The sequence below is a fragment of the Scyliorhinus canicula genome, chromosome 10 (assembly GCF_902713615.1).
Source record: "Scyliorhinus canicula chromosome 10, sScyCan1.1, whole genome shotgun sequence".
NCBI lineage: Eukaryota > Metazoa > Chordata > Chondrichthyes > Carcharhiniformes > Scyliorhinidae > Scyliorhinus > Scyliorhinus canicula.
The window spans coordinates 144927057-144941329 of NC_052155.1; the positions used below are offsets into that span (position 1 = coordinate 144927057).

General features: G+C 47.9%; 1 protein-coding gene across 1 annotated transcript in view; it reads right to left on the reverse strand.

The window, feature by feature from the left end:
* Positions 1 to 14273, reverse strand: part of itprid1 (ITPR interacting domain containing 1) — a 269051-nt gene that overhangs the window by 149205 nt on the left and 105573 nt on the right. The window contains exon 7 of the mRNA XM_038809821.1: positions 5898 to 5984. Coding sequence (XP_038665749.1) covers positions 5898 to 5984 — 87 coding nt within the window. The remainder of the gene's footprint in view (positions 1 to 5897; positions 5985 to 14273) is intronic.

Consider the following 14273-nt stretch of genomic DNA (forward strand, 5'->3'; position numbering starts at 1 on the left):
AAGCTGCAGCCACATATTAGTACCCCACACCCCACACACTCACTGACAAGCTGCAGCCAAGAGTTTGATTGAGTGGGAAGAGAAGTGGCAAATCAAATTCAATCTAGTATTGTGAGGTAATTACTGGGGAGGGCGAATAAAGCAAACCAATAATCAGTAAATGGAAGAAATTAGGAGCAGTTGAAGAAGTGCATGTCCTCAGGTGCTTGAAGGTAATAATAATATCTTTATTGTCACAAGTAGATTTACATTAACATTGCAATGAACTTACTGTGAAAATCCCCTAGTCGCCACACTCCGGCACCTGTTCGGGACACAGAGGGAGAATTTACAATATCCAAGTCACCTAACAGCACATCTTGCGGGACTTGTGGGAGGAAACCAGAGCACCCGGAGGAAACCCACGCAGTGTAGCTATTTAAAATGGTCACTTGCAAAGGACTATGGGAATTATGGTCAATTTGGAACACAGACAGGTACACAGCCTCTGTGTACTGTGCAAAGTAACCGGACCTGGTAAGAAACTCCCAGTTCATTAAAGATCGATCACCATTTCCCCCAAGACAATAGCATTCGGACGAAGGACCATCAACGATAGCAGACTAATGAGCGCCATCCCCCTCCCCTTAATTGGAAAGGCCTACGTGTCTGGGACAATGATAGCTAGGGCCCGCGCAGCCATCGAGGCATCCGCCCCCCCAATTGGCTAAGATCGATGAGGGTGATCGAAACCCTATTGATCCACTGGACCTGGAGCAAGGACTGCCCAAAAGGGCACGAAAGAGACAAAGGGCGGAATTCTCCGCTCCCGCAAAAAATCGGGAAGGCCGTTGTGAACTCGGCCGAGTTTCACGACGGCCTCGGAGGCTGCTCCTCTCACCTTATTCACCCCCACCCGGGGGGCTAGGAGTGGTCCTCCATAACTCTCGGCCGCCGGGCCTTGACGCTTGCGTCAAGGCGGCGCGCCGAGAATGACGCGGCCGACGCGCCTAAGTGACGTCAGCCACGAATGCGCAGGTTGGCCGGCTCCAACCCGCGCATGCACGGTTGCCGTCTTCCCCTCCACTGCCCCGCAAGACGTGGCGGCTTGATCTTGCAGGGCGGCGGAGGGGAAAGAGTGTGTCCCTTTGAGACGCCGGCCCGACGATCAGTGGGCACCGATCACGGGCCAGTCCCCTCCCGAGCACGACCGTGGTGCTCACTCCCCTCTCCGCCCCCCCACAAGCTTCAAACCAGCTTTTGGCGCCATGTTCACGATGGCAGCGACCAGGGTGAGGTTAGGGCCGGTGAAAGACAGTAGTGGGAACTTGTGCATAGAGTTAGAAGAAACAGGAGGTGTCGAATGAATACTTTTCTTCAGTGTTCACCAAAGAGAGGGGCCATGTTTTTGAGGATGAGAGTGTGATACAGGTGGGTAGGCTGGAGGAGGTAGATGTTCTGAGGAATGATGTATTAGCAATTTTCAAAAACATGAGGGTCGACAAGTCCTCTGGGCCAGATGGGATATATCCAAGGATTCTTTGGGAGGCAAGGGATGAGATTGCAGAGCCTTTGGCTTTGATCTTTGGGTCCTCACTGTCCACAGGGATAGTGCCAGAGGACTGGAGAGTGGCGAATGTTGTTCCTCTGTTCAAGAAAGGGAATAGGAATGACCCTGATAATTATAGGCCAGTTAGTCTTACTTCGGTGGTCGGTAAGTTAATGGAAAAGGTCCTGAAGGATAGGATTTATGACCATTTGGAAAGATGCAGCTTAATCCGGGATAGTTAACACGGATTCATGAAGGGTATGTCTTGCCTCACAAATTTGATTGAATTCTTTGAGGAGGTAACTAAGTGTGCAGATAAAGGTAGAGCAGTTGATGTCGTATACATGGATTTTAGTAAGGCGTTTGATAAGGTTCCCCATGGTCGGCTCAGGAAGAAAGTAAGGAGGTGTGGGATAGAGGGAAATTCGGCCAATTGGATAAGCCAATTGGCTGGGCCGAAAAATGGCAGATGGAGTTCAACCCTGATAAGTGCGCAGTAATTCATTTTGTTAGAAATTTTTTTAATGCGGTTTACAGGATCAATGGCAGGGTTCTGAGGAATGTGGAGGAACAGAGAGATCTTGGGGTTCATGTCCACAGATCTCTGAAGGTTGCCAGTCAAGTGGATAGAGCTGTGAAGAAGGCCTATAGTGTGTTAGCTTTTATTAACAGGGGGCTTGAGTTTAAGAGCCGTGGGGTTATGCTGCAACTGTACATGACCCTGGTGAGACCACATTTGGAGTATTGTGTGTAGTTCTGGTTACCTCATTATAGGAAGGATGTGGAAGCATTGGAAAGGGTGCAAATGAGATTTACCAGGATGCTGCCTGGTTTGCAGGATAGGTCTTGTGAGGAAAGGTTGAGGGAGCTAGGGCTTTTCTCTTTGGAGCGGAGGAGGATAACAGGCAACTTAATAAAGGTTTAAGATGATGAGGGGGATAGATAGAGTGGGCGTTCAGAGACTATTTCCTCGGGTGGATGTAGCTCTTACAAGGGGACATAACTATAAGGTTCAGGGTGGGAGATATAGCAGGGATATCCGAGCTAGATTCTTTACTCAGAGAGTGGTTAGGGTGTGGAATGGACTGCCTGTTGTGATAGTGGAGTCGGACAGTTTAGGAATTTTCAAGCGGTTATTGGATAGGCACTTGGAGCACACCAGAATGACAGGGAGTGGGATAGCTTGATCTTGGTTTCGGACAATGCTCAGCACAACATCGAGGGCTGAACTGTTCTATGTTCTATATTCTATGTTCATTTAAAAGGTACATGGATCTGCATCTGAAGTGCGGTAACCTGCAAGGCTGCAGACCAGGTGCTGGAAAGTGGGATTAAATTGAGTGGCATGTTTCTATTTTCTCTTTTATCACCAGCACAGACATGTTGGGCTGAATGACCTCTTTCTCCAGCGTAACCTTACCTTTCCATGGTTCTATGGTTCAGCCCCTGTCCTCCCGCCACTGCAATCATATTCCCAAGTAAATTCCATGATGGTGGCTATCCTGGCCTCAGGCAATTTGAATGCAAACTGGTGAGTTATTTGACATGAGCATCAAATGCCCAGCCATCTGAAGTCTACAAATGTCAAATGTAGCTCAGGTAGACTGGGACAAAGACTTTATGGTGGAACAGTTGAGGAACAGTTGAGGAACAGCGGAGAACCTTCCAAGCAATTTTTCACAGTGCTCAGGAAAGGTTTATACCAACAAAAAGGAAGGACGGTAGAAAGACGGAAAATCGACCGTGGATAGCTAAGGAAATAAGGGAGAGTATCAAATTGAAGGAAAAAGCATACAAAGTGGCAAAGATTAGTGGGAGACTAGAGGACTGGGAAATTTTTAGGGGGCAACAGAAAACTACTAAAAAAGCTATAAAGAAGAGTAAGATAGATTATGAGTGTAAACTTGTTCAGAATATAAAAACAGATAGTAAAAGTTTCTACAAATATATAAAACAAAAAAAAGAGTGGCTGCGGTAAATATTGGTCTTTTAGAGGATGAGAAAGGAGATTGAATAATGGGAGATGAGGAAATGGCTGAGGAACTGAACAGGTTTTTTGGGTCGGTCTTCACAGTGGAAGACACAAGTAACATGCCAGTGACTGATAGAAATGGGGCTATGACAGGTTATTTCACATGAGCATCAAGCGCCCAGCCATCTGAAGTCTACAAATGTCAAATGTAGCTAAGGTAGACTGGGAGCAAAGACTTTATGGTGGAACAGTTGAGGAACAGTGGAGAACCTTCCAAGTTATTTTTCACAGTGCTCAGCAAAGGTTTATACCAATAAAAAGGAAGGACGGTAGAAAGATGGAAAATCGACTGTGGATAGCTAAGGAAATAAGGGAGAGTATCAAATTGAAGGAAAAAGCATACAAAGTGGCCTTTGAGAGGATTGTTATCACTAAGGAGGTAGTGATGGGCAAGCTAATGGGGCTAAAGGTAGACAAGTCTCCTGGCCCTGATGGAATGCATCCCAGAGTACTAAAAGAGATGGCTAGGGAAATTACAAATGCACTAGTGATAATGTACCAAAATTCACTAGACTCTGGGGTGGTCCCGGTGGATTGGAAATTAGCAAACGTGACACCACTGTTTAAAAAAGGAGGTAGGCAGAGAGCGGGTAATTATAGGCCAGTGAGTTTAACTTCGGTAGTAGGGAAGATGCTGGAATCTATCATCAAGGAAGAAATAGCGAGGCATCTGGATAGAAATTGTCCCATTGGGCAGACACAGCATGGGTTCATAAAGGGCAGGTCGTGCTTAACTAATTTAGTGGAATATTTTGAAGACATTACCAGTGCAGTAGATAACGGGGAGCCAATGGATATGGTATATCTGGATTATCAGAAAGCCTTTGACAAGGTGCCACACAAAAGGTTGCTGCATAAGATAAAGATGCATGGCATTAAGGATAAAGTAGTAGAATGGATAGAGGATTCTGCACATCCTCCCCGTGTGTGCATGGGTTTCCTCCTGGTGCTCCGGTTTCCTCCCACAGTCCAAAGATGTGCGGGTTAGGTGGATTGGCCATGATAAATTGCCCTTAGTGTCCAAAATTGCCCTTAGTGTTGGGTGGGGTTACTGAGTTATGGGGATAGGGTGGAAGTGTTGACCTTGGGTAGGGGGTAGGGTGCTCTTTCCAAGAGGCGGTGCAGACTTGATGGGCCGAATGGCCTCCTTCTGCACTGTAAATTCTATGTAAAACAGGATTGGTTAATTAATAGAAAGCAAAGAGTGGGGATTAATGGGTGTTTCTCTGGTTGGCAATCAGTAGGTAGTGGTGTCCCTCAGGGATCGGTGTTGGGCCCACAATTGTTCACAATTTACATAGATGATTTAGAGTTGGGGACCAAGGGCAATGTGTCCAAGTTTGCAGACGACACTAAAATGAGTGGGAAAGCGAAAAGTGCAGAGGATACTGGAAGTCTGCAGAGGGATTTGGATAGATTAAGCGAATGGGCTAGGGTCTGGCAGATGGAATACAATGTTGACAAATGTGAGGTTATCCATTTTGGTAGGAATAACAGCAAACGGGATTATTATTTAAATAATAAAATATTGAAGCATGCTGCTGTGCAGAAAGACCTGGGTGTGCTAGTGCATGAGTCGCAAAAAGTTGGTTTACAGGTGCAACAGGTGATTAAGAAGGCAAATGGAATGTTGTCCTTCATTGCTAGAGGGATGGAGTTTAAGACTAGGGAGGTTATGCTGCAATTGTATAAGGTGTTAGCGAGGCCACACCTGGAGTATTGTGCTCAGTTTTGGTCTCCTTACTTGAGAAAGGACGTACTGGCACTGGAGGGTGTGCAGAGGAGATTCACTAGGTTAATCCCAGAGCTGAAGGGGTTGGATTACGAGGAGAGGTTGAGTAGACTGGGACTGTACTCGTTGAAATTTAGAAGGATGAGGGGGGATCTTATAGAAACATATAAAATTATGAAGGGAATAGATAGAATAGATGCGGGCAGGTTGTTTCCACTGGCGGGTGAAAGCAGAACTGGGGGCATAGCCTCAAAATAAGGGGAAGTAGATTTAGGACTGATTTTTGGAGGAACTTCTTCACCCATAGGGTTGTGAATCTATGGAATTCCTTGTCCAGTGAAGCAGATGAGTCTCCTTCATTAAATGTTTTTAAGATAAAGATAAATAGTTTTTTGAAAAATAAAGGATTAAGGGTTATGGTGTTCAGGCCAGAAAGTGGAGCTGAGTCCACAAAACATCAGTCATGATCTCATTGAATGGCGGAGCAGGCTCGAGGGGCCAGATGGCCTACTCCTGCTCCTAGTTCTTATGTTCTTATGTTTACAAATAGTAACAGTTACAACAGTTTAGCTACATGTGTGTTGTGAATCCTAACAATAACTCACCTCTTGGGCCCACTAGCCACTGAGGTTGCCGAAGCCATGCTGTTCCATCTTGATAGTGTTTGCTTTTCAGAGCAAGTGTGCAAGGTCCTATTGATCAACATAAAGTGTCGTTTTTTTTACATAGAATCATGTAAAAAGGCCATTCATTTATGGGTCTCGCTCCCCCCAAATTTTTCACTTTTATGTATATGTGAAAGTCTTGAAAGTCATTTTTGAATCTGGCATTTTTCACTTTGGTTCCGGACTGTCTGCCAGTGGAAACAATTTAACACTATCTACCATAAGAAAATCCTTCACAATTTTGAACACGTCTATTAATCTTCCATTAACCTCTGTGCTTCAAGGGCAACAATCCCAGAGTTTCTAGTCGCTGCACATAATTGAATTTCTTCATTCCTGGTACCATTCTTGAAACTTGCCTCTGCAACCCCTTGAAGCCTTGATATCCTTTCCAAAATGTGGGTCCAGAATTGGACACAATACTCTAACTGTGATGTAGTGTACGAATTTTTTATTCGTTCATGGGATGTGGGCATCATCGGTTGAGTCAGCATTTATTGCCCATCCATAATTGACTCTGCAATCACATTGCTGTGAATCTGGAGTGACATGTAGGCCAGACTAGGTCAGGGTTGCAGATTTCCTTCTGAAACTTCAATGCTCATAAATGGCTTCTCACATGCCTAAATCTGACACCTTCGAAGACACAAGGGATAGACCATCCTAAACAGCCCAGGTTTGCAAAACACAGCGTCCAACAATAGATGTAATTCTGCCATTGGACAAAAATTTGCTAAATAATCCGAAATTATATGTTGACACCCAATGTATGATTGTCAGTCAGGCTTGCAGTTTGTCACATCCGTGTGTAATGGAAGCCACATACATTAATACACAGATCCCTGTTCTTTGCAGACAGAACAAACACATACACACACTGTGGCTGTTTCAGCTAAATAAAATAAGTGCTAGTCATTCAGTGGTTCATTCTACAGAGCAATGCCTTGAACAAGCTGCCTGATGTAAATTTCAAATAATGTTTGCCAGTTCACAGTCAGTCACCATTCTCCGATGCATTCTCCATGGTGATGCATCCACCAATCTGAGTTCACTTATCAACCATTCAGCACTATGTTCTCACAGAGTATGAAGTTGTTGTTCCCCCGACATTGGTACTCTTGCATTTGTCCTGATGAGTGCAAAATAAAAAGCTTCAACAATTTGTCTTTTTTCATCAATACTCAAGTTCTGCACTATCAAACAACTATGTGTCTTTCCGATACACTGTCTGAAAGCTTTGGTGCATTCTCTAGCATGCTCAGTGAATGGTCAGAAAACAGATTCAGTTTTTAAATGACTCTTGCCACTTCTTGAAGATACTGTGCATTTCCTCTTTAACACAGGTAGGCTGCCTTTAAGTAGCATGAGCTATTTGTGATATTGGACACCCCTGCTGATGTGTGTAGCCAGTGAACAGCATGAATAGTGCTAGCTTCACACATCAGACAGCATAAATATACTGAACCGCCTGAAGATCCCGCTGAAAGTCAATGGAATGCCATCTCCACCTTCAGAAAACACACTGTTTGTGGGGGTGAGGGGTGGGGGTGGGTGTCATAATATCCACTCATGTATATCATGAGATGCAGACAGGCAGTGATTGACACACAGGATAACCAATGAATACACACGACACAGAACAACCAATCACCAGACAGGACACCACCACCATAAAGCCCACAGGGCATTAAGGCTCTTGCTCTCTCTCACAGGACACGGCAAGGGAGTTAGTCGCAGTTCACAGGCCAATGAACATCATCACCAAGTGATAGAGAGCTAGTCTGGTCAAGCCTGTAGGAGGTTATCAGTTAGGTCAATAGAGTGTCAACCCACAGCAGATTATGTACAGCAATCAACAGATTCAATGAAACAGCGTTGGACCATATCCTGTGTCAGAGCCTGTTTCTTGTTTTACTGCATCCAGTTGACGAAGTTCAAGACGGTTCTGCTGAAATTCGATAACCACTGCGACATTGAGGTGAATGACAGCTTTGAACTGTACACCTTCCAACAGAGTCTTCAGGGTAAGTATGAACTTTTCAGTCCTTCTTGACCCATCTCCGCATCCTACAGCAATCATGTAATTATGACTCGACGGCTGATTCCATGATCCGGATCAGGTCGTTTTCGTGGTCCAGTCCGACTCCCTGCGGAAACAGCTCCTCAAAATCAAACAGTTGACCCTCTCCGTCACCATCGAAATGTGCATTGTCCATGAGTATGCCAGGAATCGTTACTCCCGCAACAGGGCGGCAGAAAATGCAAAACTAGTCTCCCACAAGGCAGAAAGGGTACAGGCCATCGCAAAAATGTAAGGCCTGAGCATAGAGGAGAGTGGCCATTTGGCGCGCTTTTCCCGTGTCCCTACGCATGCACGCCACGACCGGGTGGACGATGAGGCCGAAGACCCCGATGCGCATGTGCGAGCGTTGGCCGACCGCACTGCGCATGCGCGATGGCGCACGGAACGCGCTGACGTCAGTGTCATGACGTGTCCAAATTGTGGCTCCGCCCATTTAAAGTGGCAATTGCCAGCCAAAGGGAGGCAATGTCTACAGTGTGGAAAGCCTGGGCATTACGCGGCCTTATGCAGGTCCACTCCACCGACCAACAGCCAGCGATCCCAGCTGCAGAGCAGACATGTCTGCTGTATACGACAAGGCATGCAGGATTCGGATCCCGACAGCCCACCGGACCCTGATGCTGACTGCCTTGAGTCTCCATACTGGGTGGGCATAATCACCACACGCGAGCTGGCCTCCACTGTGCCTGCAAACCGCCTTTCAATCCTCACTGTGGATCCTGACGACGAGTGGTGTGTTGCCGTCACGACTAACCAGTCTCGCATCCAATTTAAATTGGACACTGGCACATCTGCAAACATCATATCACAGTCGGACCTCGACAGCATCCGAGACCAACCTAGCATTCTTCCACCAGCCTGCCAGCTCCTTGACTACAATGGCAATGCCAGCTGCCTAGCTGATCGTGTCAGCTAGGTGTATCTCAGAAGGCAGTCAAAGTGATGTTACGATTCAAGATCGTCCGGCCTGACAAGGCATCCCAGCTCGGCGTTTGCGCATGCAAACTCCTAAATCTGGTCCAGCACATCCATGCCATGTCGTTGACACCGGCGACTGCCTCGCCCAATGTAAATCTCCAGGCTGAGATAGACGACATTCTCACGCAATACCACAACGTGTTTGATGGAATGGGCACGCTCCCATATCGTTACAAGATATTGCTCAAACCGAATGCCATCCCAGTCATCCTTGCACCGCGCCGGGTGCCGGCCCCTCTCAAGGATCGCCTGAAATCACAGCTCCGAGAGCTCCAAGTCCAGGGTATCATCTCAAAGGTCACGGAACCAACAGACTGGGTCAGCTCCATGATCTGCATCAAGAAACCCTCTGGTGAACTCGGCATTTGCATTGATCCCAAAGACCTGAATTGCAACATCATGCGAGAGCACTACCCGATCCCAAAGCGTGAAGAGTTAACCTGTGAGATGGCTCATGCCAAATTCTTTACCAAGCTGGACGCCTCCCGTGGGTTCTGGCAGATACAGCTGGATGAATCCAGTCAGAAGCTGGACACGTTTAACACTCCGTTCGGCAGGTATTGCTACAACCGCATGCCTTTCGGTATCATATCAGCTTCCGAAGTATTTCATCGCATAATGGAGCAAATGATGGAGGGCATCGAGGGGGTGCCAGTCTATGTGGACGATGTCCACGACGCCCGAGGATCACATCGCTCGCCTCAAACAAGTTTTCCAGAGGATACATGAAAACGGCCTCCAGCTCAACAGGGCCAAATGCTCATTTGGTAGGTCCGCTATCAAGTTTCTGGGTGACCACATTTCACAGCAGGGTGTGCAACCTGATGCTGACAAGGTGCTGGCAATCAATGCCATGAAGACCCCAGAGGACAAAAAGGCGGTCCTCCGTTTCCTCGGGATAGTGAATTTTCTAGGGAAATTCATTCCCAACATGGCATCCCACACCACAGCCCTCCGGCATCTCGTAAAAAAGTCGACAGTGTTCCAGTGGCTTCCCGCACATCAAGCGGAGTGGCTTGAGCTGAAGGCAAAGCTCACCACAGCCCCAGTACTGGAATTCTTTGACCCAACCAAGGAGACCAAGATATTCTCAGACGCAATCCAGGACGGCATTGGGGCGGTGCTCCTCCAGCGAGGAGACTCCTCGTCCTAGGCTCCAGTGGCATACACCTCCAGGGCCATGACGCCGACTGAACAACGGTATGCCCAGATTGAAAAGGAGTGCTTGGGTCTCCTGACAGGAATAGTCAAGTTTCATGACTATGTATACGGCCTGCCAAAGTTCACAGTGGAAACAGACTACAGGCCTTTAGTCCACATAATCCAAAAGGATTTAAATGACACCTTGGCTGCAGCGAATTCTTCTTCGTCTCCGCCGATATGACTTCGAACTTGTCTACACACCGGGTAAGGAGCTGATCGTCGCGGATGCCCGATCCTGATCCGTCACCACGCCGTGTGAACAGGGTGACTTCATTCGCCACATTGAGGCACAGGTGCAGCTGTGTGCCAGCAACCTCCCAGCCACTGATGAACGAGTTATACAAATACGCAAAGAAACTGCCAAAGATCCCCTACTGCAGCGCGTGGCTGGCAAAAGGGGCAGTGCCCCCAGTTCTTCAATGTTAAGGATGAGCTGACGGTTGTTGAGGGGATCCTTCTCAAACTAGATAGAATCGTCATTTCCCAAAGCATGCAAAACATGGTGCTCAGACAGATCCATGAGGGTCATATGGGGGTCAAGAAATGTCGACGCAGAGCTCGGCAGGCAGTTTACTGGCCTGGCATCAGCCAGGACATTGCTAACACAATCCTCAACTGCACAACATGCCAGAAGTTTGAACCAGCTCAGCCCAAGGAAATGCTGCAACAGCACGAGATCGTGGCCTCTCCGTGGTCTGAAGTGGGGGTGGACCTCTTTCACGCCAATGGGCGTGATTACGTGCTCCTGGTCAACTACTTCTCCAGCTACCTGGAAGTGGTGAAACTGTTGGACCTCACGTCCAAGTTCGTCATCAAAGTCTACAAAGAGACGTTTGCCAGGCATGGGATACCACTCACAGTAATGAGTGACAATGGTCCATGTTTCTAGAGCCAAGAGTGGTCTGACTTTGCACGATCCTACCACATCAGTCACATCACATCCAGTCCCCATTACCCAAAATCAAATGGGAAGGCCGAGAAAGGAGTCCATATTGTCAAGCGGTTTCTGTGCAAGGCTGCAGACTCAGCCTCGGATTTCAAACTGGCGCTATTGGCATACAGGGTCTAGTAATCAACGGGAGGCAGGAGTTCCGTCACCACACCAATATCTATTTACAATAACAATATTATAGGAGCAGCTACAAACAGTGCTGCTAGCAGTCCAGTCAACTTAAGACTGTCTCACAAAGCCTACACAGGTGCTTATATGGGCCCCCTCAATGAGCTATCATTGAGGGAGCTCATACTCCAACTGGCCAACCAATAAAGCTAATTGGAGTTCATTACACCCCTCCCCCCAAAGGTCCGAGGAATTCCTGCCAGCTGGCATTCCTCTGAGCTTCTTCCTGCTCCTCATGTCTGGGTCTGTCACCTCTGTGTCGTCCGCCGAGTCGTTCTCCGAAGTGGGCCTTATAGATGCCCGTCTTTTCCTTGACGACCTCCTTGGAAGTTGTTCTTCCTCCTCCTTGGGGAGAGGTGTCGTGGCGGCCTCGTCAAACGTGTCCATCTCCGACGACTGGATGACGGGAGAAATTGCTCGGGGCTGGGGTGTGGGTATATTTTCCGTCTGGGCTATCCCAGCTTGAGGGGGTCCTGCTTCGCCTGCCTCCAGGTGTGGTTCTGCTGCCCATATTTGGTCTAGGTGTTTCTTCAGCACCTGGCCTCCTATCAAAACCTCATAGGATATGGGCCCTGTTTGGGACTCTACCGTGCCTTTGACCCACGTTGGTCCATTCCCATAATACTTGACCCAAACCGGTGCCCCCACCTGGAAATGTCTCTGCTGCCGACTATTACCATGCCCCCTGCGTTGGGCCTCCTGTTGTTTCTCCACTTTCCCTGTTAAATTTGTGAAAAGGAGACTCAGCCTCGTTCGCAGCCACCTTCCCATTAAGAGTTCAGCTGGCGGTATGCCCGTTGTGGAATACGGTGTGGTCCTGTAATCAAACAGGCAGCGGGAGAGCTTTGTGTCTATTGACGCTGCCGGCTGCTTCTTGAGTCCCACTTTAAATGTCTGGACCGCTCTCTCTGCCAGGCCATTGGTCACTGGATGGTAAGGGGCCGTTTTGATGTGGCGGACTCCGTTTTCCTTCAGGAATTTTCCAAATTCCCCACTTGTGAATGCTGTTCCGTTGTCCGACACCAATACCTCCGGAAGTCCATGTGTTGCAAACGAGTCCCTGAGCTTTTCAATTGTCGATGCTGTGCTTGCCGCATTTACCCGGTGGACGTCCAACCATTTGGAGTGGGCGTCCACTATCACCAAAATCATTGAGCCCATGAAACGGCCGGTGTGGTCAGTATGCAGGCGGGTCCACGGTCTGCCAAGCCATTCCCACAGGTGCAATACCGCCGCTGGTGGCACTCTTTGCCCCTGTTGGCACTCCTGTCACCGACGTACCAAGGCTGCTATGTCTGTGTCCAAACCTGGCCACCAAACGTAGCTTCGAGCTGGCATCTTCATTTTAGACACCCTTGGGTGTCCGTGATGTAACTCGGTTAAGATTGCCTGCCGGCCCTGAGCTGGGACTATTACCCGGGCTCCCCATAATAGGATACCATCTTCTACGATTATTTGGTCCCTTCTGCTCCAGTACGGGTGCATCTGGTGCTCCCCTGGTCTTTCCAGTTCCCCTGTTAGCAGTAAATGCTTCATCTTGGCTAAAACTAGGTCTTTTTGCGTCCACAATCAAATATGTTGTGTGCCTACTGATAGGTTGTCCAAAATATTTAGAGTCATTACTGTCTCCTCTACTTTTGGTATTTGCGGCGGAGTGTCCGGGAGGGGAAGTCTGCTCAAAGCATCTGCATTTGCTACTCGCGTTCCTGGTCTGTGCTCCAGAATGTATCTATACGCCGCCAGTAGCAACGCCCAGCGTTGGATTCTAGCTGATGCAATCGGGGTATTGACTTGTCTTCTTTTAATAACCCTAATAACGGCTTATTGTCCACCACTATGGTGAATTTCCGCCCATACAGATACTGGTGAAATTTTTTTACTGCGACTATCACCGCCAGTCCTTCCTTCTCGATTTGGGCGTACTTCCTCTCAGCCATTGCCAAGGTCCTCGAAGCATAGGCTATTGGCCGTTCTTCCCCATTCCTTCCTCTATGGGCTAAGATGGCTCCTACCCCATAGGGGGATGTATCACAAGTGACCACCAACTCCTTCCTTGGGTCATAATGCTCTAGGACATTTTCGGATGACAGCTGTTCCTTAATGTCCCTAAATGCTCGGTTTTGGCGGGCGGACCATTTCCATTCTTGCTCCTTTTTTAGTAGCTGGTGGAGGGGTTCAAGGATGGATGCCCTATTTTCAATAAATTTTCCATAATAGGTTACCAACCCTAGAAATGATCGTAACTCCTGGACCGCGGTGGGAGCTGGGGCTTCTTTTATTGCCCTCACTCTGTCTTCTAATGGGTGTAAGCCTGACTCGTCTACTTTATATCCCAGGTATGTCACTTGTGGGGCCAGAAAAACACATTTTTCCCTTTTTAGCCGCACGCCTGCCTTTGCGAAACACCTGAGCACTTCCTCCAGGTTCCTTAACTGTTCCCTGTTTGTCCTACCCGTGATTAAGACATCGTCCAAATAAATCGCCACCTGCGGTAGTCCCTGCAGAATATTTTCCATCGTATGCTGGAATATAGCGCAGGCTGATGACACTCCGAAAGGTAGCCTAGTATAATGAAAAAGGCCCTTCAGGGAGTTGATCGTAGCGAACTTCTGGGAGTCCTTGCCCAGTTTTAACTGCAGGTAGGCATGACTCATGTCTAGTTTCGTGAACAAAAGCCCACCTGCCAATTTGGCATATAGGTCGTCTATTTTCGGGATTGGGTATTTGTCCAGCAGTGCGTATTTGTTTACCGTCTGTTTGAAATCTCCACAGAGACGTATCGAGCCGTCTGGCTTCAAAAATAGTACCACCGGCGCTGCCCATTCTGAGAACTGTACTGGTCTGATAATGCCGTTGCGCCGTAACCTTTCTATTTCGTCATCTACTTTCTTCCTTAATGCACAAGGTACCGGCCTGGCCTTACAAAATTTCG